This window comes from Pogoniulus pusillus, chromosome Z (genome assembly GCF_015220805.1).
Source record: "Pogoniulus pusillus isolate bPogPus1 chromosome Z, bPogPus1.pri, whole genome shotgun sequence".
Lineage (NCBI taxonomy): Eukaryota > Metazoa > Chordata > Aves > Piciformes > Lybiidae > Pogoniulus > Pogoniulus pusillus.
Window position 1 is genome coordinate 73,277,831 of NC_087309.1, and position 24,990 is coordinate 73,302,820.

At 42.7% G+C, this 24,990-nt stretch overlaps 1 protein-coding gene across 1 annotated transcript in view; it reads left to right on the forward strand.

Moving 5' to 3' along the window:
• The first annotated feature begins 16,851 nt into the window (after positions 1–16,851).
• Positions 16,852–24,990, forward strand: part of LOC135192961 (uncharacterized) — an 86,680-nt gene continuing 78,541 nt past the window's right edge. The window contains exons 1-2 of the mRNA XM_064176346.1: positions 16,852–16,969; positions 23,217–23,314. Coding sequence (XP_064032416.1) covers positions 16,852–16,969; positions 23,217–23,314 — 216 coding nt within the window. The remainder of the gene's footprint in view (positions 16,970–23,216; positions 23,315–24,990) is intronic.

Here is a 24,990-nt window from a genome sequence, read left to right on the forward strand (position 1 = left end):
TCAAATGAGAAGTAGGCCATGCAGTGGGCTTGAGATCTGTGCGATCTGGTCCGGACATTAAAAACATTTTGTACACGGCTGCCAGTGACAATGGTCCAACTTAGAGCCTTTCGCAGAGAGCTCCAAAGGAGACACGTGGTCATCCACTTGGTTTCTGGGGTCATAGCTACAGAGGTTCAGAGGCAAATTACAACCCAACAGAGAAAGAGATACTAGAGCTTATGAATGAGTGAAAGCAGCTTCTGAAGTGATTGGAAATGAGTCACAATTGTTTTTAGCTCCTAGACTGCCAGTTCTAAACTGGATGTTCATGGGCATAGGTTCATCACCACATCATGCCACAGATGCAACTGGTCAAAATGGATGGCTTTGATAACCCAACGAGCACGAATGGGTAATCTTGATCGGCCTGGTCTGGTGGAGGTGATCACCAACTGGCCGGAAGGCACAGAGTGTTCCAAACCTCCAGAGGAGAAAATAACTCGTGCTGAGGAAGCTCCTCCCTATGGTGATCTCTCTGATCAGGAAAAGAACTATGCTTTGTTCACAGGTGGTTCCTGTCGTCTTGTTGGGAACAAGCGAAGATGGAAGTCAGCAGTCTGGAGTCCAACCAGGAGAGTTACCAAAGTGAGAGATGGAGAAGGAGAATCCAGTCAGTTCGCTGAGGTAAAAGCTGTCCAGCTTGCTCTTGATGTGGCTGAACGTGAGAATTGGCCTATTCTTTACCTCTACACCGACTCGTGGATGGTAGCCAATGCTCTATGGGGTTGGCTAAAGGACTGGAAGAAGCATGGTTGTCAGAGGAAAGGAAAGCCTATTTGGTGTGCTGATCTATGGCAGGACATTGATGCACAGCTGGAGAGAATTCCAGTGAATGTGCGGCACGTGGTCGCACACATGCCTAAAAACAGAGCTACTGAGGAACATTTACACAACCAGCAGGCAGAACAAGCTGCTAAGATTGATCAAGTTGATAACAACTCTGATCTTGACTTTGATTGGAAACACCGAGGTGAACTGTTCTTAGCTTGGTGGGCCCATGACTCATCTGGACATCAAGGAAGAGATGCAACATACCAATGAGCATGCGATAGGTCAATTGACTTGTCCATGGATGCTATCACCCAAGTCATCCATGACTGTGACTTTTGTGCTGCTATTAAGCAGGCTAAGTGAACCAAGCCCCTATGGTATGGTGAGAGATGGTCAAAGCACAAGTATGGAGAAGCCTGGCAGATTGACTACATCACTTTACCTCGATCTCGTTCTGGCAAGCAGTATGTGCTGACGATGGCAGAGGCCAGCACTGGATGGCTGGAAACTTATCCAGTTCCACATGTTACTGCACGCAACACCATTCTTGGCTTGGAGAGACAAATCATGTGGAGACATGGAACTTTAGAGAGAATCGAGTCAGACAATGGCACTCATTTCAGGAACAATCTTGTGAAAAACTGAGCCAAAGAGCACAGCACTGAGTGGATCTACCACATACCCTACTATGCACCTCAAGCTTCAGGGAAGATTGAGCGCTACAACGGTTTGCTGAAAACCACCCTCAAAGCCATGGAGGATGGAACCCTGAAAAACTGGGACAAGCATTTATCACAAGCTACCTGGTTGGTAAATAGTAGAGGTTCAGTAAACAGAGCAGGACCTGCACAATCAGACTTGGTCCAAACAGTAGATGGTGATAAAGTTCCTGTTGTACGTGAAAAGAATCTCTTAGGGAAAAACTCTTTGGGTATTTTCTCTTTTGGGTGAAGGGAAACATGTCTGAGGGGTGGTGTCTGCTGAAGGTCCTGGTCATACCTACTGGTTAATGCAGGAGAATGGTGAAATCCAGTGTATTCCACAGAGAAATCTAACCTTAGCTGAGAGAGTTTAAATTCCGAATGTATAACACGAGCTGTTAGGAGTTTTCTGTTCTAGGTACCATCAGCGTCCAACACTGAAAGAATCTCCAAAAGAATCTACAGTATGTGAGTACAAACCCAAAGTCACCTGGGAGTCCCTGTTCTCATCTTATCTGTGAGGAGACAAACTTTTCTGAGCTTTTGAATCACCTACATCTGAGATAGCCGGAATGAAGCATGAACTAAACTTGTAATATTCATTAGTGTAAATAATGGTTTGGATTAGATCAGATAATTCTCAGCGATACTCTGAGTGAAGTAGACAGGGGTGGATTGTGCTAGTTTGAAGTGAGCTAGTATGTTTTAGTGAGAAAAATCTAGTTCATAGGCTGTGAAAAAAAAATGGTGATGTCTCCTTCCTCAGAGTCTTGCTGAAGAAGAACGTAAACATTAGATAACACTTTTGCCTTTTTTTTTTTTCACTCTGCTTCTGGCTTTGGACTGAGCTACAACTCCTTAACCTCTCCTGCCACTAACCTTGCTCCTTAACCTCTTGGCTGAACCTCTTTTCTTCCTTAGGACTGGGGTAAGGTTGAGAGGGGCAGGGGGAAGGTGCAGGGGTGGTTGAGAGCCCCTCCTGAGCACTCAGGTTTCTGGGAGGGGAGTTGTGTTTCTGTATTACTTTTTCATTTGTATATTTCTGTATATACTGTAAATATCTGCTTGTATATTGTGCTAGCTGTAAATGAATAGCTTCATTTATATTCCCAGAGCCGGCTGAGTCTAGTTTGGGTACCTTCTAAAGTGTGGGGGGCGGGGAACACCTAAACCACCACAGCAGGCAATAAGTAACTGATAATAGCTGAAGTCCCTCAGTCCTGCTGGACTCAGGGACTGATTATACAGCCTACTGAGACAGATATTACTATATGCCCTGCTAATAGTATCATACATTATGCTTCTTTGCACCAAAATGGCAAGGTGAGAGCCAACAACAGTGAGGTGTAACACATCATGCAGTGTTACAGTTCTGCCAGCCTTATTTAGCGAAAGAGATCTTAGCCCCACACTGCAGGAGGCATGATCATTCCTCAGGCCATCAGTACCACAGATCTTCTATCAGAGTCTGTGGGGATAACTTTGCCAGAGACCCAGAAAACAGCTGAAACAGGACCTTGAGATGGTATCATGATGGCCTCAGCACAGTTAAGCATGCCCAAGTGTTGGAAGTGTATAATAATTTTATTTAGAAACACATGGTGACCACATCAGGCATAAAGAGTGGGTGAAGATTCAATAATCTATGATACCATGTGCAGTGTTTTTTAAGATAACCAACAGAAATCAAGCACTCAAATGAAATTGGAGAAAAAAATTCAGAATTATATTTAGACAGAGATACAGAGATAGACATTACAAAACAATTTCCACATCCCTGGCAAACCCCCTTTAATTTTCCCCCAACCCAATAAAACCCTAAATCTACACTCCCCAGTGCTCCAATCCTCCCCTCCCCCCACAATGCTTCTGCCATCCAAGAGGCCTAAACAAGCCTCTGGAGGCCCCAAAAGAGGCCTACTGCTTACATGTTCTTCCCAATGAAGTGGCTCCCACCAGACACAGGGCAGGAGGAGGAGGAAAGGAGAGCGAACTGACCTTATTGTGAGTTTATAAAGAGATAGCAGAATTACAGGATTGAATAACAATCTTCTAGTCCCCAGAAAATTTTTTTAACCCTATAATTCTCATCCTGGGGCACTCTGTCACTATGAAGAGATGGGGAACAGACAGAGGCCTATTCTTGCATTAATCACCTGCATAGTGGCTAAAATATTGTGTGCAATTCATAACAGCTTTACCATAGTCCCAGGCTCCATGCTTTGTACAATAGTAGATCTGAGGTACAAATATTGACATGATCTCACAGTTGTGAGACAACAGTTTGATGCCAAACAGCAGGGACATATCTATAGGTCTGTGCTTCTTGTCCCGCTGAGAACAGATATCTTTTAGTAAGATTCATGACCTCTGCTATACCCAAACATTTCCTTGGGAGATTGAATTTTGATAAAAATATATTTTAGAGTTATATATTTATTCTTCAATGTAGATCATTTATCACTGGCAATCTTAAAGAATCTGTATGTGTTTGTCATGTATTGAATTGAACCTGCTGCTATTATTCATACTGTGTTGCAGTCATTCTAGCTTCAAAAATGAAAGTGCTAACTGGAGCAAAGTATTACAGGGCTTGAAGTTCAGACTGCAATGTGGAAAGTTTCCTCTTTTGATTGCTGCTTCTAGGTTCTGGCTTCTTGGATGTGGTCTTTATTCTAGAGGCATGGCAGCAGAAAGAGTGGGAGTCAGGTAGTTGCTGGTTTGGGTTTTGTGTTTTATGATGATTTGTTTCCTTGTGTATTTCACTGTGCTTATCAGATCTGTGTTATCAGATTAAATAGATTATTAGCTAAGGTAATTGCACATTGTACTTATGATATCTCATGTTATACTAAGCTCTTATCTCTTTATCTGAACCTTAAGTTTGTGTGTTACTCTTTCCTTCACTTTTGTGCTGGGGAAGCAGGCAGGTTAAGACTTGCACTAAATCATTACAATGTTGCATGTAAATAAACTATACCATTTGTGCACTCAACAGCTTCTTTTGAATGCAGTAAGGTCTACAGTTGTCAGGCTTCTCATACAAAATATAATGTCCCAGTTTATTCTGAGGGGAGTGAATACTGTCAGCAGGGAGGCTGGGTATTCTCTAGAGAAGAGTAGGTGACAAAGAGTCTATCCCATCCAATGTCCTGATGAACATAGTGCTGAAGACATTGAGATCAGCAAAGAAGGAGGGCTCACAATTAAAGACAATCTTCATAAACCAGGAACAACAAGTCCCAGATCATTCTGGAACAACTGAATGATGTCAGCAAATAAGCTGGCTTTCTTTCATGAAACAGCTTTCCTCTCCTCGGGGTGTGCAGCCTGGAGAAGAGGAGGCTTAGACTTCATTGCTGTCTACAACTACCTGAGGGGAGGCTGTAGCCAGGTGGGGGTGGATCTCTTCTCCCAGGCAGCCAACAACAGAACAAGGAGACACAGTCTCAAGTTGTGTCAGGAGATGTATGGGCTGAATATTAGGAGGAAGCTCTTCACAAAGAGAGTGATTTGCCACCAAGATGGGCTGACTGGAGGTTAATGGAGTCGCAGTCCCTGGAGGTGATCAAGAAAAGACTGGCTGAGGCATTTAGTGCCATGGTCAAGTTGATTGGATAGGAATGGGTGCTAGGTTGGATTGGATGATCGTGAAGGTCTCCTTTAATCAGGTTGATTCTATGATTCCTTCCTTCCTTCCTTCCTTCCTTCCTTCCTTCCTTCCTTCCTTCCTTCCTTCTTTCTTCCTTCCTTCCTTCCTTCCTTCCTTCCTTCCTTCCTTCCTTCCTTCCTTCCTTCCTTCCTTCCTTCCTTCCTTCCTTCCTTCCTTCCTTCCTTCCTTCCTTCTTTCTTCCTTCCTTCCTTCCTTCCTTCTTTCTTCCCTCCCTTCCTTCCTTCTTTCCTCCCTTCCTTCAATCAGCTGCAATCAGCATGGCTTCACCAAGGGCAAATCCTGCCTGACAAACCTGGTGGCTTTCTATGAATAGGTCACAACATTCATAGATGAGGGGTGAGCAACTGATGTCATTTGCCTGGACCTGAGCAAGGTCTTTCACACTGTCCTGCACCATATCCTGGTCTTCAAGCTGGTGACACGTGGGTTTGATGGGTGGACCACAAGATGGATAAAGATCTGCCTTGATGGCCACACTCAAATAGTGTCTGTTAATGGGTCCATGTCCAAGTGAAGGACAGTGACCAGAAGAGTACCTCAGGGATTGGTCCTGAGACCAGTCTTGTTCAACATCTTTTTCAGTGACATGGACAGAGGCATTGAGTGCACCCTCAGCAAGTTTGCTGATGACATCAAGCTTTGTGGTGCAGCAGACACACTGGAGGGAAAGGATGCCATTCAGAGGGACCTGGAGAGCCTGGAGAGTTGGGCACAAGCCAGCCTCATGAGGTTCAATAAGACCAAGTGCAATGTCCTGCACCTGGGTCAGGGCAATCCCAAGCACAAATCCAGGCTGGGCAGTGACTGGCTGGAGAACAGCCATGAAGACAGTGACTTGGGAGTGCTGGTGGATGAGAAGCTCAACATGACTCACCAATGTGGACTTGCAGCCAGGAGGACCAACCAGATCCTGGGCTGCATCAGGAGAACTGTGGCCAGCAGGTTGAGGAAGATGATTCTCCCCCTCTATTCCACTCTGGTGAGACCCCACTTGGAGTAGTGCTTCCAATTCTGGACTCCCCATTACAAGAAGGATGTGGATGTGCTGAAGCAGGTCCAGAGAAGGGCCACGAGGCTGATCAGAGAGCTGGAGCACCTCTGCTATAAGGACTGACTGAAAAAGTTGGGGCTGTTCATTCTGGAGAAGAGGAGGCTCTGAGGTGACCTTCTTGTGGCCTTTCAGTATCTGAAGGGGGCCTACCATAAAGTTGGGGAAGGACTTTTCAGGATATCAGGGAGTGACAGGACTAGGGGGAAGAATGAGAAGCTGGAGATGGATAGATTCAGGCTACTTCACCATGAGATTTCTTCACCATGAGATTGGTGAGGCCCTGGAAGGAGGTTGTTGAGACCCCATGCCTGGAGGTGTTTAAGGCCAGGCTAGATGAGGCTCTGGCCAGGCTGATCTAGGGTAGAGTGTCCCTGCCCATGGCAGGGGGGTTGGAACTGGCTGATCCTTGTGGTCCCTTCCAACCCTGACTAATTCTATGATTCCTTCCTTGTGTTGTGGTAGGCCTGATAGGCCCAAGATAGACTTATACATGTCCTGCCTTGCCTAGGAATGTTTTTCTGTTCCACCACACAGACAAGCACAGGAAAAGGACACAAAAGAACCTGTAGCCATTGAATCTGACCCGCCCAGGGTCCTGTGGTAAGGTACACACACTTAGCTTGCACCTGCCTAGTGCAAGGCCTGTGCTTTTCCCAAATTTGGGTAACAGCAAGCCTATTGTTTTGCCTAGTTTGGTAAGGTTTGGCTAACTGTCATTCTGATTGGCTATTCTTGTGTCCAAAGGGCAATTAATCTTGATCCACATTGATAAAAGAATATACACAGGTAAACAACATGGTTTTGCTCCCATTCTCTGTTCTCTGCTGTGCTCAGCCATGCTCTGCTGTTGCCTGCTGCAATTGACTAGTGCCTTATTGTTTGCCTGGTAAACTCCACTGCCGTGAGTTACCAGGAGCAGACTCTGGATGCCTGCAGACGATCAGCCTGTTTTTTCTATGACAGTGTAAGAACTGAAATATTATTAAAATTAGTGACTGGGGGTTGTGAGAGTTCTGAATATCAAAATTAATAAACAATATTAATTTTGGGGGAAAATATCATCTTGCATTAATTAATTTTCCCTCCACAACACTTTCCTTCTGGTTCCTTCCTCTCCTTCCTTCAGAATTTCCCTCCTCGCCTTCCCTCTGTCCCTTTCTTTCTTCTGAATTCTTTCCTTCTGAGTTCATTCCTTCTTTCCAAATTCCTTCCTTCTTCATTCCTCCCTTCCTTCTTTTCTTCTGAATTGCTTTATTCCTTCTTAATTCCTTGTTCTTCTGAATTCCTTCTGAATTGCTTCCTAATTCTGTCCTTTCATGTTCCTTCTTTCTGAGTTTCTTTCTCTGAAATTCCTCCCTTTTTCTAAATTTCTTCATTCTGATTTTTTTTTCTTCATTCCAATTTCCTTTCTTTCTTCTTAATTACTTCCCTCCAAATAATCTGCCTTCCTCCCTGTCCTCCTGCTTGCCTTCATTTTGAATTCCTGTCTTCCAAATCCCGGTCTTCCTTCCCTTTTTTTTGCCTGTCTTCCTTTCCTCCTGTCTTTCTGAATGCATGCCTCTCTAGGCATGTTTAGTAAGGTTGTTCTTTCTTACTGCTCCATCACAATTAATTTCCAACAGATTAGTTTTTATTTCACCTTGTCACTCTGATTTTGCAGTCATTGCTAAGTGATCTCCCTGTCCTTGCCTCAATGCTCAGTCTTCTATTGTATTTTATCTCCCTCTACTTTTGAAGCAGGTGACTAACAGAGTAACTTGGTGGGCAACTGTTATCTAGTTAAGGTCAGTCTACAACACATAGAGAACTAAACATTGAGGCCCACTTCTGTGTTTGTGCAGGCTTGCATCATGATGTTAAGTGTATCACTATGAACTTCGGAAGCAGGTGAGTTTCAAACACTGTCTGATAGTGTAGCTCTGCACTTTGAACTATGTAACACAATTTCATCTCATCTCTTCTCCCTTCCCTTGTCAACTACTGTTGGTCAGGCACAAATCAACTCTGATAGGTCCATTTTATTTTAAATATTTTTTACATTTCTTAAATGATAAGGTATATATTTAACCAAAATTACCTCTGAAATGATTGAGGAAAAGAAAAAGGATAAAGCAGATGGCAGAGTTTTTTTATAGAAAAGATAAGAAATTATAGATATATTTTTCAATTTAGTGGAGAACATAATGCCAAAATTCTTCTTCGAAATTTGTAGTTAAATATAAGAATAGCAGAACACAAGAAAAAGGCAAAGGCAAACAATGAAATACAATGCAATATATTGTTATTTACTGATCTAATGGAAATATATGGGGGCTAGTACACTTTCATAGCTATTTCATTTTTTTATTCTGGAATTTTAGACTTCTACACTATAATGGGCTTCATCTGATTAAAACTTGCACCATGTTAAATTTCCTTCAAAAGTACAATCATTTTAAAAGATAGAGAAAGGGAGTAAGAGACTCATAAGAGAGTGAAATAATGCTGGAGGTGGAAAAGGGGCAGTGATTTTGTCCAAATAATGCTGCTATATTTTGTGAGGCCCATAATGTTGGAATTTATTTATTAACGATGCATGGGTTATTACCCACCATCTGTCTTGTGTTAGCAGTGGGCTGTTTCAAATTATGGTTACATGTTTCTGATTTGAGTTTGCTGAAAGCCAGAACAAGGCATCTCATGTGCAGTCTTCTTTGAGACCTGCTGGTTTCAATTCCTCTTCATAGAATGGGCTTTTCTTTGATTTGTTATGGGAATTTTTCTTCTGTTGCCAAAACAGCTGCAAGCCTGGAAAGGAATAAGACACAGGGCCACATCAAACTTATTAGCTTGTAAGAGAAACAGAATGTTCCAGGAACAAAAAGGGGAACTGAAGGGGGAGAGATAGATGAGAATAAGAAAGGGAGTGGGAAGGGACAGAAGAAAAGAGGGCAAGTGAGAGGATAAACATTTGGTAATTTTTTTTTTTTAAATATCCCAAGTAATTAAGATTTTCCCCCTTTTTTGTGAAAGACTTCAACTATTTTTATACCAGTGCAAAGCAGGAACTAAAATATTCACCTCATCCTAAATGAGCTGCCACTAAAAGAAAAAAGAAAAAAAAAAAAAAAAAACAACTGAAGACTAAGTCCAGATATGTTCTTGTTTCTGGTATGGCATGCCACAAGTTCATAGTAGAGAAATCTGAAGACAAAAACAGAAAAAAAAACTCATGCACCTCTGTTATTGGGAATCCTTGTATTTGCATCTCAAAGTCTATCTGTTAGGCTGTTGAACTGTGTTTCTGAAGTTAAGCATGCAAATAGAGAATCTGATTCCTCTCTGTAATGCCTTGACTATGTGTTTCTTAGCATCCCAGCTGTATTTGTTGTTCATATTTAATACGGAGATTTTTTTTTTCTAAATTATATGGATACTTCTATATTTAAGTTAAACTCTATTGAATATTTTACAGTATTCTATTAGTAAGAAAATGTCAAGCTTTCTACATTCTACAATGGAGCTCTTTTATGTTAATTACTGGAACAATATGCTGTCAGATTTTCAGACCATGATATATACTTCTCTCACTTCATATCATAAAGATAATAGCTCTTGATATCTGTGCAGAAGGTGTTACTCTTTACTAATGGAGAAACACTAGATCAACATTTCTTATCCTTTCAACCAAAACCAGCAGTCAGTTTTCATTCAGTCTCAGCAATATAAATATATTCTAAAATCCAGTAATGGATTTTATGTTTTTCATGCAATTTCTAAGGAAAAAATATTTTATCAAATTTTGTTTAAAAGCTGAATTAGAGTTAATTGCTATCCAATTGTTATTTCATTTCCTCTTCTAGTACACTGCTGAGAACAACGTGTCTGTATGTGGATATTTGCACAATAGAATTTCAGACCTAATGTCAGTATTTTAATATTTTTTTGAGATCATAAAGGACACTTAAACATGAAGGGGGTGTCTGACTTTTAGAAGACTTTTGGAACAGGTAGGAACAAAAGCCCTAAACAAACAAAAATTCCATGGTCTTTGTATATTAAACAAACAAACCCCTCAAAGCAACAACACAAAAACCAACAAAATTTTAGAAGTACTGGCAATGTTAAGAAAATAGAAAGAAATTAATTGAATATCCAAACCCAAAACTTACACAGTATAGCCTAAGATACCGTCTCTTGCTACTCCAGAAACAACTGCATTTGGTGAAAGTACGTAATAGTTTATCCTGAGAATCAGGAAACAGAATTCAATTTCTCTTGTGCAATTCAAGTAAATATGGAAAAGAAGACAGATGAATATATATAAATCTCTATGATTTTATATGGTCCCTCACAGGTTTTTTCTGCATACAATAAAAAGTTTCCGATGGATATTTTTTTTCTCTGCATGTTTATTCATATTACAGAGAGGCTTCAGTGAAATTGATGTATGTGAGTTCTAGTCACAGGCAACAGTTATTATCTGTTAGGAATTAAAGAAAATTAGAGAAGAAAGGCTTTAAAGGAAAAGGACATTTTGTCCCAACATTGTTGTCTTTCTCCGTCACTAATTTTCATCACAGTATCAAAGATCTTTGTGTTGTTTGAACATAAGTGAAACAGCTATTTCAAGCTGTTTACAGACAGTGAACAAGGCCATAAAACAGCAAAGGGTGTACATGTTAATTAGATACAGGATTCAGTAAGATAAGAACCTGATGTTTTCTCTAGAGTCATGGTCTCTGCTGCATGGCTCAAAGCTCGCAGAAGCCCTCCAATGATTTTATATTCATTTAGTGGATTAACTAGGTATGTTTGTTATAATTTAATTCTGGTAGCATAGAGAATATTTTAATTGTAGTGGTGTTCATATTCACCTTTAAGATGCAATTGCTTTGTGAATATTTTCAACAGGGTTAAAAATGAAGCACAGATGATGATTACTATCTTGACTATAATTCCAAACTAACTGGTGGCCCTCTGCAGCTCAGACATATCTAGTAAGAGAATATCTGTAGAAGCTGAGATCAGAAAGCCATCTAAGTTGAAAATGCTGTCTCTAACAGTAGCCAAGAGAGTATATCAAAGAAAAGAGAGTGTCAACAATAAAGGATGACATGTCTACCTCCACTGGTTTGTTTCTTGACAACTTGAACTATATATCTTCTTCAGCAAATAGCTGTTTAATAACCATCACGTGGAACTTCTCTTCCATGACTTGTCTATTCACTCTTATCTTAAAAGAAATAATAAATAAACATTGTCTATTAATGTTCGTTACACCATTCATTTATGTTAATCACACAATTCACATCATTTATCTATACTTCAAGCTGATAGGATATTTTTTCAGTCTGAGTTCTAACAAAGGAGAAATCTTCTAATAAAAAGAAGCCTTCTGTATACTGAATATAGAATATGACTCAGTTTGTATATATAAAACTCTGTGGATCAGGTATCAACGATCCAGGTTTTAATAGAATTATACTGCCAGGACAATAGCAAGAGCGAGAGACACACACCAAAAAAAAAAAAAAAAAAAAAAAAAAAAAAAAAAAAAAATCAGCAAAAGATTGCACCATAAATAAAAATTAAGCCAGATTAACATTTGAAGAATTTTGAACTGGGAAGAAGTCTTTAAGCATTGGAATATGAAAACAGTTGCAGTAAATTTCCATATCAATGGCAAAAGAAGGGGCAAAGACAACCTCCACTCTTTGTTGGATGCAAAGGGGAGTATAGTAACAAGCAGAGGTACTCAATAATTTTGCCTCAATCTTCAATAGTGGGATAGGTTGCCTTCAGGAGAACTGGTCTTCTGAATTGGCAGATGGAGCCACGGACCAGTTTAGCCCCCTGTGATTTAGAAGGAAGCAGTAAGTGACCTACTGAGTCACTTGGATCCTTGCAAGTCCATGGGACCAGTGTTGTGAAGGGGTTCTGTTTGGGTTCAGGGGATTAATTATGAGGCAGAATTTAAAAGGGTTTAAATAATTTAATATTATATACACAAGGAATTCTCCCCTTCCCCAAACTTATATACAGCTAACCTACACAAGTTTGTATGACGTTGTGAAATTACTTTACAGAATGTCTATTTACAGCAAAAATCAGGAATTTAGCAGAGGTTTTTGGAAAGGTTTGGATAGAGAGAGTCTTGTGGCATAAACACACCACTGGTAAAGTCTGAAAGTCTGTGCTGCTTGAATCAAGACTGCTCAGTTACTCACTGGCTGTATTCACAGCCTCGATGATCCTGAATATATGTAGCAAAACCACATTGTTGACCCTCATGGGTTCGAATAGTTCAGTTCAGGTATTATTGGGGTGTGCTATCTGAGGGACTCCATGGGCATGATCAAGCTGGGAGTGACAGGCTGGAGTGGCAGCTGGCCAGGAGCGCCCTGGTTGATTTCCCCTGGGCTGGTGCGAAGTGCCGTGGGTCAGAATCATGCAGTGGCAGTGGCCCCAAAATGGCAAAGCGGCTAGGAGCGGCGGGTGGAGGAGGGTGGCAGAAACACTGAATTGCCCCTTTTATAAGATATGAGCCTGGGATTGATGGTCCTTGGCCACAATTCTGTCCAATAAGAGTCTGGCAGCAGGCCAGAACATACCAAATAAGGTGAAATCCATGGGTCTAGTACCCCCAAATATGGAGGGAGCTCAGGTGGGTCCCCACCCCAGGTGCGTGAGCTTACATAACATGTTTACTTCAACCTTGCAAGAAGGCAGGCCAGACTTGAAGGCACCAGGCTTATGGTGCTCCTTTGTCCCCCTTAGTTTGTTTTCCCCCAGGTTTGGGCAGGACAACAACTTCTGGGGCTACAACATGTCCGTGCAAGAATAGATTTGTAAATACAGCCATTTGGGCTTTTGTAACCCTCCACCACAACCAGAAGGGATCCATCCTAGGGTGCTGAGAGAGCTGGCAGATATGCTGGCCAAGCTGCTTTCCATCATTTGTCAACAGTCCTGGCTCACTGGAGAGGTCCCTAATGACTGGAAGCTGGCTAATGTGATGCCCATCCACTAGAAGGACCAGAAAGAGGAACCAGGAAATTACAGACATGTTGGCCTGACCTCAATGGAACAGGTCATCTTGAGTGCAATCACACAGCACCTACTGCATGGCCAAGGAATCAGACCCAGCCAGCATGGGTTTTGGAAGGGCAAGTCCTACCTAACCACAGAATCACAGAATCAGTTGGAATGGGCTGCCTGGGGAAGTGGTGGAGTCACCATCTCTGGAGATGTTCAAGGCAGGATTGGACGTGGCACTTGGTGCCATGGTCTATCCTTGAGCTCTGTGGTAAAGGGTTGGACTTGATGATCTATGAGGTCTCTTCCAACCTTCGTGGTACTGTGATACTGTGGTTGGAAGGGACAAGGATCATCTAGTTCCAACTCCCCTGCCATGGGCAGGGACACTCTACCCTAGATCAGCCTGGCCAGAGCCTCATCCAGCCTGGTCTTAAACACCTCCAGGCATGGGACCTCAACCACCTCCTTGGGCAACCCATTCCAGGTTCTCACCACTCTCATGCTGAACAACTTAGAATCATAGAATCAGTCAAGGTTGGAAGGGACCACAAGGATATTCTAGTTCCAACCCTTCTGCAATGGGCAGGGACACCCTACCCTAGATAAGGATGGCCAAAGCCCCATCCAGCCTGGCCTTGAACACCTAACCAACTTATCTCCTTTTATGGCAGGTTACCTGCCTGGTGAATGTGGGGAAGGGAAACACTCAAACACCAAAGTGTTAGTCATGGTTGTAACCTGGGCAAATACTATGGCTAAGAAAACTGTGGGCACTCAGACTGGTACCTCATGCAAATATGTGGGCATCCAGACCCCTGGCTGAAGAGAATGCCTGAGCCTAGCATTTGGAATGGACAATGATGTGTATGAAACTTGTGTGAGATGTGAGCAGGTGAGTGATCTATTGAGTATGGTGACTAGGCTAAAGGAGGAACTTTAGAGACTAAGGTCTATATGGGACTGTAAAAGGGAAATTGATGGTACGCTATACTATCTCTGAGGGAGGAGCAACCATTGAGGGCTGCAAAAGTAGTAGAGAATTCTGTTTCCTCTTGCTACCCAGATAAAACAGGTGAAGGAGGAAGCCCAGGACATGAGGAGGAGTGGAAGCAGGTCCCCCCAACAGAGGCAGGAGACCCCCCTCCCAGTCTTCTCAGTCTTACAAGCAGCCCTTGCATGGCAAATACGGGGCACTAGAAAATGATGATCAGGCAGAGCAGGATGGAGAGAAAAGTTCACCTACTCAGTTGCCCAGGCTGTGTCAGACAGCCCCAAGAATTAGAACTAGTGCAGCAAAGGAAAAAACGGGAATGGTAGTTGTAGCAGATTCACTCACTTCTGAGGGGAATCGAGGGACCAATATGTCAGGCAGACCCCTCTCACAGGGAAGTGTGCTGCCTACCTGGATCTTGGGTTAGGGATGTTTCCAGGAAAATTCTTAGCCTGGTGCGCTCTACAGACTACTACCCATTATTGATCTTGCAGGAGGAGAAGAAATAACGATTTAGTCCCAGAACAAACAAAAAATATTCCAGAGCCTTGGGATGAGTAGTACAAGACTCAGGGGCACAAATCATCTTCTCTTCTGGTATTCCAACAAATGACAGAGACACTGAATGAAGCAGCTGAATACAGTCTTTTAATACATATCTCCATGGAAGGTGTCATCACCATATATATGGGTTCTTTGACAATGGTGTGATCTATACAGCACCAGGGTGGTTGACACCAAACAGAAGACACCTATCTCACATGGGGAAGAAGGTTTTTGCAGAGGAGACTGCAGGGCTATTTGACAGGGCTTTAAACAGGACGTGAAGGAGGAGGGTGAGAAACTTATCAGGCTTCTATGCAACAAGGAGTGGGATGACACACCAGTATGGGGGCAATGGGGGACTAGTAAGGGTTCTCAACCTGCTGTCCAAAAGCATGCTGGGGACGAAATAATGCAGTCAAAGTCTTGCAGAGATGAGCTGGATCTCCTTCAGGTAGTAGCTGCCAACAGGATAATATCACATGGTAATCCACATGGTAGTGATATCATGAGAGTTTGATAGCTACAGAGGTGCCTGAGCATGGACACGTGGGATCTGACCCTAGGGTTGGAGTACAGACTGAGAAAAGAATTCTCAAAGATCACAGTAAGGGAAAATCCATCAGTAAGTCAACTCCAATAAAGGCACCACTGAAATGCCCCTACACTAATGCAAGGAGCACGTGGAACAAACTAGAAGAATTGCAAATATGTTCAAGTCTACAGTTATGATGTCATTAGCATCATTGAGATATGGTGCAATGGATCTCATGACTGGAGCATGGGGATAGATGGTTATAGACTTTTCAGGCAGGGGAGAAGGGGAGGGGGTGTTGCCCTCTACATCAATGATAAACTAGAGTCCATGGAGCTCCACCTGGGGATGTGCAATGTAAAAACAGAGAGCTTATGGGTAAAGGTTAAAAGGAAGGCTGGGGAAGGTGACATCATAGTAGGAGTGTGCTACAGACCTCCTGATCAGGAAGGCGAAGGAGATGAGGACCTTTACAAACAAATGGGAGAAGCTTCACGATCACAGGCCCTGGTCCACATGGAAGACTTCAACCACTTTGACATCTGTTGGAAGGACAATACAGCAGAGCATCAGCAATCTGAGAGGTTCCTGGAATGCATTGATGATGCTTTCCTCCTTCAAGTGGTAGAGGAACTCACAAGGAAAAGTTCTCTGCTGGACCTAGCCTTCACCAACAAGGAGGGGCTGGTGAGTGAAGTGAAGCTGAAGGGTAGCCTTGGCTGCAGTGCCTATGACATGGTAGAGTTTAAGATCCTTGAGGCATCAAGGAAGGTGCGTAGCAAACTCACTGCTCTGGACTTCAGAGAGCAGACTTTGACCTCTTCAGGGACCTTCTTGACAAGGTGCCATGGGGAAGAACTCTGGAAGAAAGAGGGGCCCAGGAAAGCTGGTCAATGTTCAAGGATCTCCTCCTCCAGGCCCAGGAGTGATGCATCGCATAAAAAGAGGAAGGCAGGTAAGAAGACCAGGAGGCTTCCATGGGTGAATAGAGAGCTCTTGGACACAGATGCAAGTAGAAAGCCCACAGTGAGTGCAAGCAAGGACAAGTAACCTGGGATGAATACAATGAACTAGAGCTCAGGTTAGGAAAGCTAAAGAACAGCTAGAATTAAGTCTGGCTGGAGACATTAAGGGGAACAAGAGGAGCAAAGGACGATCAGCGAGAATGTGAGACTTCCTGAAGGGAAGTGGAGAGCTGGTGACAAAGGATATGGATAAGGCTGAGGTGCTCAATGACTTCTTTGCATTAGTCTTCAATGTCAAGGGCTCCAGCCACAATGTCCGAGTCCCAGAGGGCAAAAGTAAGGACTGGGAGAAGGAAGATCTGCCCACTTTAATTGAAGATCATGTTCATGAGCACTTAAGAAATCTGAATGTGCACAAGTCCATGGGGCCTGATAAGACCCACCTTTGAGTCCTGAGGAAACTGGTGGATGAAGTTGCTAAACCACTTGTCAGAAACTGAGATAAACAATATGTCTCAACATCTTAGAAAAAAAATGTTACAAGCTAAGTTTCCGAGAAATGCTAAGTGAGCATCCTATTTGTACTCACTGTCCTGAAGATCCCTTTTTGCGTGAGCTCAGACCAGGAGCTCCCCAGTATGAAACAAATGGACAAGAAACCATCCAAGAAATGCAGAGTGAGCTTGTGCATGCTAACATGAGATCACTTGTCTGACTGCTGAGCTTGCATGGACTGAAAGAACACCACACTGGACCACCACGCCTGGAACTGAGCTCCTGTCACCTAACACACATAGGAGGCAAAGGCCTCCTGTTGTGATAGATGATGCTGATTCTGAGCTGACCACAGTCTGGCAGCTCCTGATTTATCAACAGTAGCAATCATTTCACAGAAACTGGATGGACAAGATGGGGCTCAACCCTCGAAACCCCCTACCATACTGAGCATGCTCAACACCATTGGATAGTAAGCCTGGCTAGGCAAATCATTCCTGGAAAATGCTAAATGATCCTCAGAAAAACATGCATATTCAATGAGGCAGCCAGGTAAAAGGAGACAAGCTCCATCTTGCGGATAGAGCGTGGAATGCTCCCCACCCACTCTCTTCAAACGGACTTTCAAGACGCTGATTGACTCCAGGGTGACATTTCTTCTCTCTGCATGGTGATATTTCTTTTTTTTTTCTCTTTCCTCCCCCATCTCTCTTTCTCTTTTCCTATCCTCATCCCTCCCTATCCTCATGTGTATGTGTAATAAAATCAGCTTATGCATTTGACACCATTTGTGTCTTAATCCTGTAGCCGAGAACCTGAGTTCCCCATATGAGAATGTGCTAGTTTAAAGACGGCTAGAATGTTTTGGTGAGAAGAACTAGATTTCAGGCTGTGGAAAGAAAACACTGGTGATGTCTGCTTCACTCACAGGCTTGCTGAGATGCATAGGAACAAGAAACAAAAAACATTAGATAACCACTCTTGCTTGGGCTGATGGCTGGGCTGCATCTTACTCTCTAACCTCACCCTCCATTTTGGGCTAATCCACTTTGCTTCCTAACCCCCTGGCCGAACCTCTATTCTTCCCTGGGACTGGGGTAAGGTTGAGGGGAGAAGGTGAAGGGGCAGTTGAGAGCCTCTCCTGGAGACTCAGTTTTCTGGGAGGGCTTCTGTGTTTCTGTATTACCCTTTACCTTGTATATTTCTGTATATAACTGTATATACTGTAAATATCTGCTTTTACATTGTGTTATTTGTAAATATAAGCTTCATTCATATTTCCAGAGGTGACTGAGTCAATTCTGGGTGATTTCTGAAGTGTGTGGGGGTGCAGGGAACACCCAAACCATCACATCTTTTATTTTTGGCACTCCAACATAGGGAAAATTCATTTTAAGTGATTATTAACTCAGGGAATCAGAATGGAGCTAATGAAGAAACTGTTTTACTTAGTAGGGGCTACTGTGTAGCCTATTTTCTTTTTTCTTGTTTATAATTGGATCAAAGCCCAAATTGGTTATTTTTTGTTTAATATGATTTTTAAGAAGATCAAAGCTAAACTCACATCCATTTTTTTAAGTTGAGGGGATTTCATCCTTGGCTATATTGGTTTTAATGTCACTGAGTCTTTTACCAGTAATATTACAGGGGTATTCACCAGTAACATTACAAGAAATGGAAGTGTTACTACTTCTGCTTTATCTAGAGCCCTCAAGAGAGTTATCTTATCTAAAACTGAGATGGCAGACCCTTGTTTAGAATTTTGGTCTTGTCAAACTGTGACATTTCTGTTCAGTGTGATTTTAGGTATTGTAATTTTGATTTTCATATTCATTTTGGCATTATGTAAGAAAAAATCGTGTTTGATGTCTTTAAGAAATAAAAGGAAAGTTTTGATGTCCCACACAGAAGATGAACAATGTACCAGTGTAAACCAAGACAAAGATAACTTGGGGGCACAGCAAGGAGCTACCACTACATCTCCTGCCCTAGATTCTGGGAAAGATGCCAATATTCCTATCAAGAATGATAACATGGCAGGATGCCCAGGAGTACAGGGAAATACTGAAATTCAAGATGTTCCCTCAACTAGCAAGAGTAACTCAGCTGTTTCAAATCCTCAGGTAGCAGACAAAAAGACCCTACCTCTAAGGCAGAATGGAACTCACAGGCCTCAGGCCAGACTACAAATAATTCAAAGCCGCCAGTGTACTCATCAAGGTCTGTCCCAGCACAGGCCACCTTGGCACCTGCCAAAGCAAAAGCAAAGACATGACATTTGACAAAGAGTGATTCAAAAGAGGACTTAGGAGAGGGGACCTGTGGTGAGAAAGAGGAAGAAGAGGAGACATACAGTCTTCAAGATTTGGCAAACATACTTAGATCCCAGTACTCGGTTGAGAGGAGCACTGTGAGGTTGGCTGCCAAGAAAGAGGATGGATAGAATAAGTTCAAGAGTGCTCTTAGGAAAGTTCTGTTTCCAAGCCAGGGACAACCAGAACAACAAGAGGAAAAGGAGAAGGATGACATCCAGGATTCCAATGATCCCCTCAGAGAGGTCAGGGAAGTTAGAAAGAAGCACTCCAGGGAATCAGGAGAACCAATCCAAAGATGGCTGGTGAGATACCACAACATTGGTGCCAATGCCCTACAGGTAGGAGACAAGTCTGCCAAGCAGCTAGGACCACTCACCAAGGAGAGTGGAGTGGACAAATACCTAGCAGCTCCTCTTGGTAAGGTTAGCTTGTGGACACACCTCCCATTGGCTGTGGCTATGAGATATCCTTCCTGATATGATCTGCCATGGGCAGCCAAGAAGTAGAACACCATTGCGCAGGGAATTAAGCTTCTGAAGGAGTTTGCTGTGAAGGAATTGCTCTATGGAGATCATGGAACACATGAGCCTGATGGTATTCCTCTTGGAACAGGTCTCATGAAGAAGCTTATTAAGCTTGCTCCTTCATCCTGTGTTAACATCCTGGCTAGCAGGATTCTGTCAAGAAGTGCTAATGGAAGGTCTTTCACTGTTGGTGAATGCACTGGCCAGCTCAGGCAGATAGAGGATAGCTTGTCACATTCTGCCATACTCTCTGCCATAAAAACTATGACTACAGGGATGAAAGAGATAAAAAATGAGAACAGCGATAGCATGAAGTAACTGAAAGAGGATTTTAAAACCTCCATTTCCAATCTGATAAAGGATACAAACCTGCATCATCTGAACAGGTGCATGTTTCTGCCACCAGGAACAGACACCCATCTCCTGCAAGGCAATTCCAGCCCAGCAGGAGACATACTGCACCTAGACATCAGCAATCACATGTGTTACTCTGGATAATTCTGCGTGACCAATTTTGTGAGAACATGAACAAGTGGGATGGTCAGCCTACTTCAGTTCTTTCAAAGAGAGTCAGGGAACTGCAGAGTGGCAGAAACAGAAGCAGCAATGCCAGAAAATTATTAAACTTAATACACATAGTTTCACAACTACATTCCTTGTAATGAGTGCCAATTTTAATGTAAAATACTGCCCTACTAAACGAAAAGAATACAAAACATAAACCACATATATCAGTATGAAAAAAAAAAAAAAAGAGCTCCTTCATATATTCATTGCATTAAAGAATGTGACGATGGATACTAAAATGAAACTCAGAAATACACGTGCAAAAGCTTTATCCCCACTAGCATAAAGATGTCTCTGAAAAGGAAGACATACTGAAAAATCTGTTCCCAGCTAAGCAGGAAAACAAGGAATAATACCCACTAAATGTTAATCTGGTACTTTAACAACAATTGCTTCAATGCCACTTGCATATGAACTCTATTAAAATATTTATAACTTTTAAAAATTATTTTTAATTCTGGAAATATTCCTATCATAAGTTTCAATAAATCCCACAATTAACATAAGAACAAATAGAGAATTTTGGATTTTGGGGGTTTGTTAGATTTTAAGAAGTTTTTCAGCTTGTATTTACAAACTTCAAAGTAATAAGTGCCCATCTGTATCTTAATTCTAGTAGAGGATTGTTCATGACAGGTCAAAGAAAGGAAAACTCTTCCTGCAATTCATCTTGAGAATGTTTTATGTTAAAGTGTTGGTGTTTGTGATGGTTTGGATGTCACCCCTGTCCTGGATCCCCCAGAATTACACTCTCTCTGTGGTTTGGAGAGGAAAGGTGCAAAAACCCTGTCTTCCCTTGCCCTGCCCTGCAGGCATGAAGAGGGGGAGCAATAGGTCCTTCCAGCATGAGGGGGTGACCTGTGCATTGGAATCGGGCTGGTGATTGGCTGTGGTCTTCATGCCTAGGAAATAGTAAATCGTCTCTTTTTTCAGGAAAGATATAAATATTGGGGGTACTTCCCACCTTGGGTTTCCCCCCTTAGAGTTCTCCCCCACCTGGATAATTCTTGCAGAAAGAGTCCCCTGGCACTGTGAAGGACAAGCTCCTGAGAGACCAGATTGTCCCTGCTTTGGACAGCTTCCCACTATAAGCACCCTTTTGTACAAACTTAATAGGCCTAATGAGCCTCGAATGTCTTTTGAAAGAGAGAGAGCTGACAAGCATCTGGACCGCCCTTTCTCTCTGTCAGCCTAAATCACCTGTGAGTAAACTTTCTGCTCAGCTTGACTGATACTGGAAAAGTTGTGTTTACAGCTTGTGTTTCCTATTTCATGACATCTAAAATAGTCAAATTTATCTATGGTATCCTTGTAAGATTGTTGCAGAGGCCATTCTACCACCTACGCCAATTGTGATGGAGGGGAGAAATTAATTGGTGCGCAATGATATTCTATAATATACATAATTTATTAATTTTAATATTCTGAGCTCTCACCACTCCCAACCACTTCCAGTTATGGAAGACATTGTAGGAATAATATCAAACAGTAACTTGTTAATAACTATTATTATTTAGCAAACATTCAAACTATAAACAGAGAGAGCAATTTCCCCACAGCCGAATGCTGCTTGGGGTCAATATGCTGCTTGCCCACTAGATAGGCTCAAGCTCTTCCTGCTCTATGGCAGAAGGCAGCAGAGAATTACAGAAACATTAAAGCATTTATTCACAAATTCTTATTAATTATCAATCACCCTCTGGGGCTATGTCACGGCCTATATAAGTGTCCAATCTTTAGGGGACTCTGCCTGTTGACGTCAAGGCTAGAATTCTCCTGGCTTCAGGGGAAAGGGCAGTCCCTGACCTTGTTCTCCTGGCTTCTTCTGGACAATCTGTATATGTGTCGTGGAGGGGTATTCTGCCACCTATGCCAATTATGGAGGAGGGGAGAAATTAATTGATGAGAGAGGATATTTTATAAAAATATATATTTATTAACTTCAATATTTTCAACTCTTGCCACCCCCAACCATTGAACTTTAATATTAATATTTGTACTACATGGTTATGAAGACATTATGGGAATATAACAAACATGAACTATTATAATAACTAGCATACATTCAAACTATTAAACAGAGGAGTTTCCCTGCGGCAAATACTGCTTGGGGTCAATATACTGCTTGTCCAGCAGGTGGGCTGAAGCTCTTTCTGCTCTGTGACAGGAGGCAATAGAGAATTACAGAAGCATTAAAGCATTTACTCACAAATTCTTATTCATTATCAATCACCCTCTGGGACTACGTCACAGCCTATACGAGTGTCCAATTCTTCAGGGTCTCTGCCTGTGGACTTTGAGGCTGGAATCCTCCGGCTTCTGGGGAAATAGTCTATGGCCTTGTGCTGCTGGTTTCTTCTGGATGCTCTCTCCAGGAATAAGTAGGCAGGATCTTCAGATAGAGAGGCAGGATGCTGTTCTGTCTCAGCATGATGTAATGCTGGCTACTCAGGCCATCGTGTGCAGACAAGTAACGTCTGCTTCCTGATAACTCATGGCAATGGTGCACACCACGTAATCGTAAAGCAGTGGGTGTGCATTAGGATGCACAGCTGCACGGAAGTCCGAGCTCCATAAAGGCAGGCATAAGTGAGCTCTGCAAGTGAGTATGCAGGCAGGCAAGCAATGTGGGGGAGAAAGAACGTGTTTACCTGTGCACCCCTATTCATTAAATGTGGGCCAAGAATTATGGCCCATTGGCCACTAGAATGACCAATCAGGCTGGCAGTCAGCCAAACCTTACCATAATAGGTAAAAACCACAGGCCTGATCTTCTAAATATGGGAATCATGGATCTTACCCTAGGCAGGCATGAGCTGGGTGTATGGAGGCTTACACAATCAGGTGTCCTGGGCAGGCCAGACTTTATGGCATCAGGTCTGTTGTGCCCCTTTGTGCTCATTTAATATGTTTACCTCTGGTGCACGCAGAGAGACATGTCCAGGCAGAGCAAGGCATAAATAAGCCTATTTTCAGGCCTAGAGGCCCTCCACAACAACATGTGTCCAGGAATTCTTAGGCAGGACCTCAGGTGCAGGAGTACGATGTCGTGCAGTCTCAGCGCAGTGTCACGCTGACCACACAGGTCAATCACATGCAGACAATCCAGGGTCTGATCCTGGTAACTTCGCACCAGTGGACTTTACCAGGCAGTGATATGGCAGCGGGTGTGCAATAGGGTGCATGGCTGCACAAGAGACTGAGCTCCATTGATAAAGGCAGGCAATAAAGGATCTAGTCCTGGTAACTCACCGCAGTGGTGTACAGATGTGCACAGCTGGCTGGGAAGCTATGGAAGACTCTGTCTCTGTAGGGAAAAGTAGATAGCACAGAAAAGCAAGCAGACATTAGAGTGAGCATTGCGGGTGAACAGTCAGGCAGGAAAGCAGGCAGGCAGGCATAAGCAAAAGCATAAGCAGAATGCTAGCTGTTTACCTGTGTACCTCTATTTATCAAATGTGGGCCGAGATGAATGGCCCTTTGGCCACCAGAATGACCAATCAGCTTGGCAGTCAGCCAAACCATACCATAATAGGCAAAATCCACAAGCCTGGGCCTCCCAAATATGGGGATAGCATTTGCCTTGCACGTAGTGCATGGGCTTATACAGGCACGTTACACAACCAGGGGCCCCAGGCAGGCCAGACTTTATAGCAACAAGTCTATTGTGTCCATTTATATGTTTACCTCTGATTAGGGCAGAAAAACATGTCCAGGCAAGGCAAGGCATGTATAAGTCTATTTTTGGGTCTATGAGCCCTCCATGTGTGCTAGTTTGAAGCAAGCTGGAATGTTTTGGTAAAAGAACTAGATAACAGGCAGTGAAATGAAAAACAATTGTGTCTACTTCTCTCACAGTCACGCTGAGAACTCTGGGAAGAAGAAAGACCTTTTTTCCATTTTGTTTCTCACTCTTGCTTTTGCCTTAGACCTGGTCACATCTCATTAACCCTGCTCCTACTAACCCTGCTCCCTAACCTCTTGGCTGCACCTCTTTTCTTCCTGAGAACTGGGGTAAGGTTGAGAGGGGCCGGGGGGAGGTGTTGGGGTGGTTTGAGAGCCCCTCCTGGGGACTTAGGTTTCTGGGAGGGGAGTTGTGCTTTTGTATTGTTTATCCTTTGTATATTTCTGTATATAATTGTATATAACTGTATATATTGTAAATAGCTACTTGTAAATTCTGCTAGCTGTAAATAAATTGCTTCATCTATATTCCCAGGGTCCGTCTGAGTTAGCTGGGGCAAATTCAAAAGTGTGGGGGGGCGGGGTAACCCCCAAACTATCACATTTTTTATTGGCGCCCAACGTGGGGCTAGATATTTCAGTGAGTGGAAATTAGCTCTGGGAATTAAGATGAAGCTAATCAAGCAGCTATTGTATTTGGTTGGTGCATTGCTCTGGTCTGGTTTTGTTTTCTTGGTATTTAGTTGGTTAAAAGGTCAAATTGTTGCTTATTTCATTGATCTGGCTTATAATAAGGCTAAAGCTAAGGTTTCAGATATGTTCTGGAGCTGGGGTGATTTTATTCTTGGTTATGCTGGTTTTAATATCTCTGAGAATATTACCAAGGACATTACAGGAGCTCTGGTCAATAATGTGACAATCAATGGAAATTCTGCTTTGAATATGGCTCTAATGAGAGTTATTCAGCCTAAGACAGGAATTCCAACTGTTTGCATAGGCACATGCTCGTGTAAAACTGTTTTTCTTCTCACAGTTTTTAATATTTGCCTCATGATTTTAATATTCATATTAATTTTGGCATTATTGGTGAAAAATTCAAAACCAGTTTCTGTA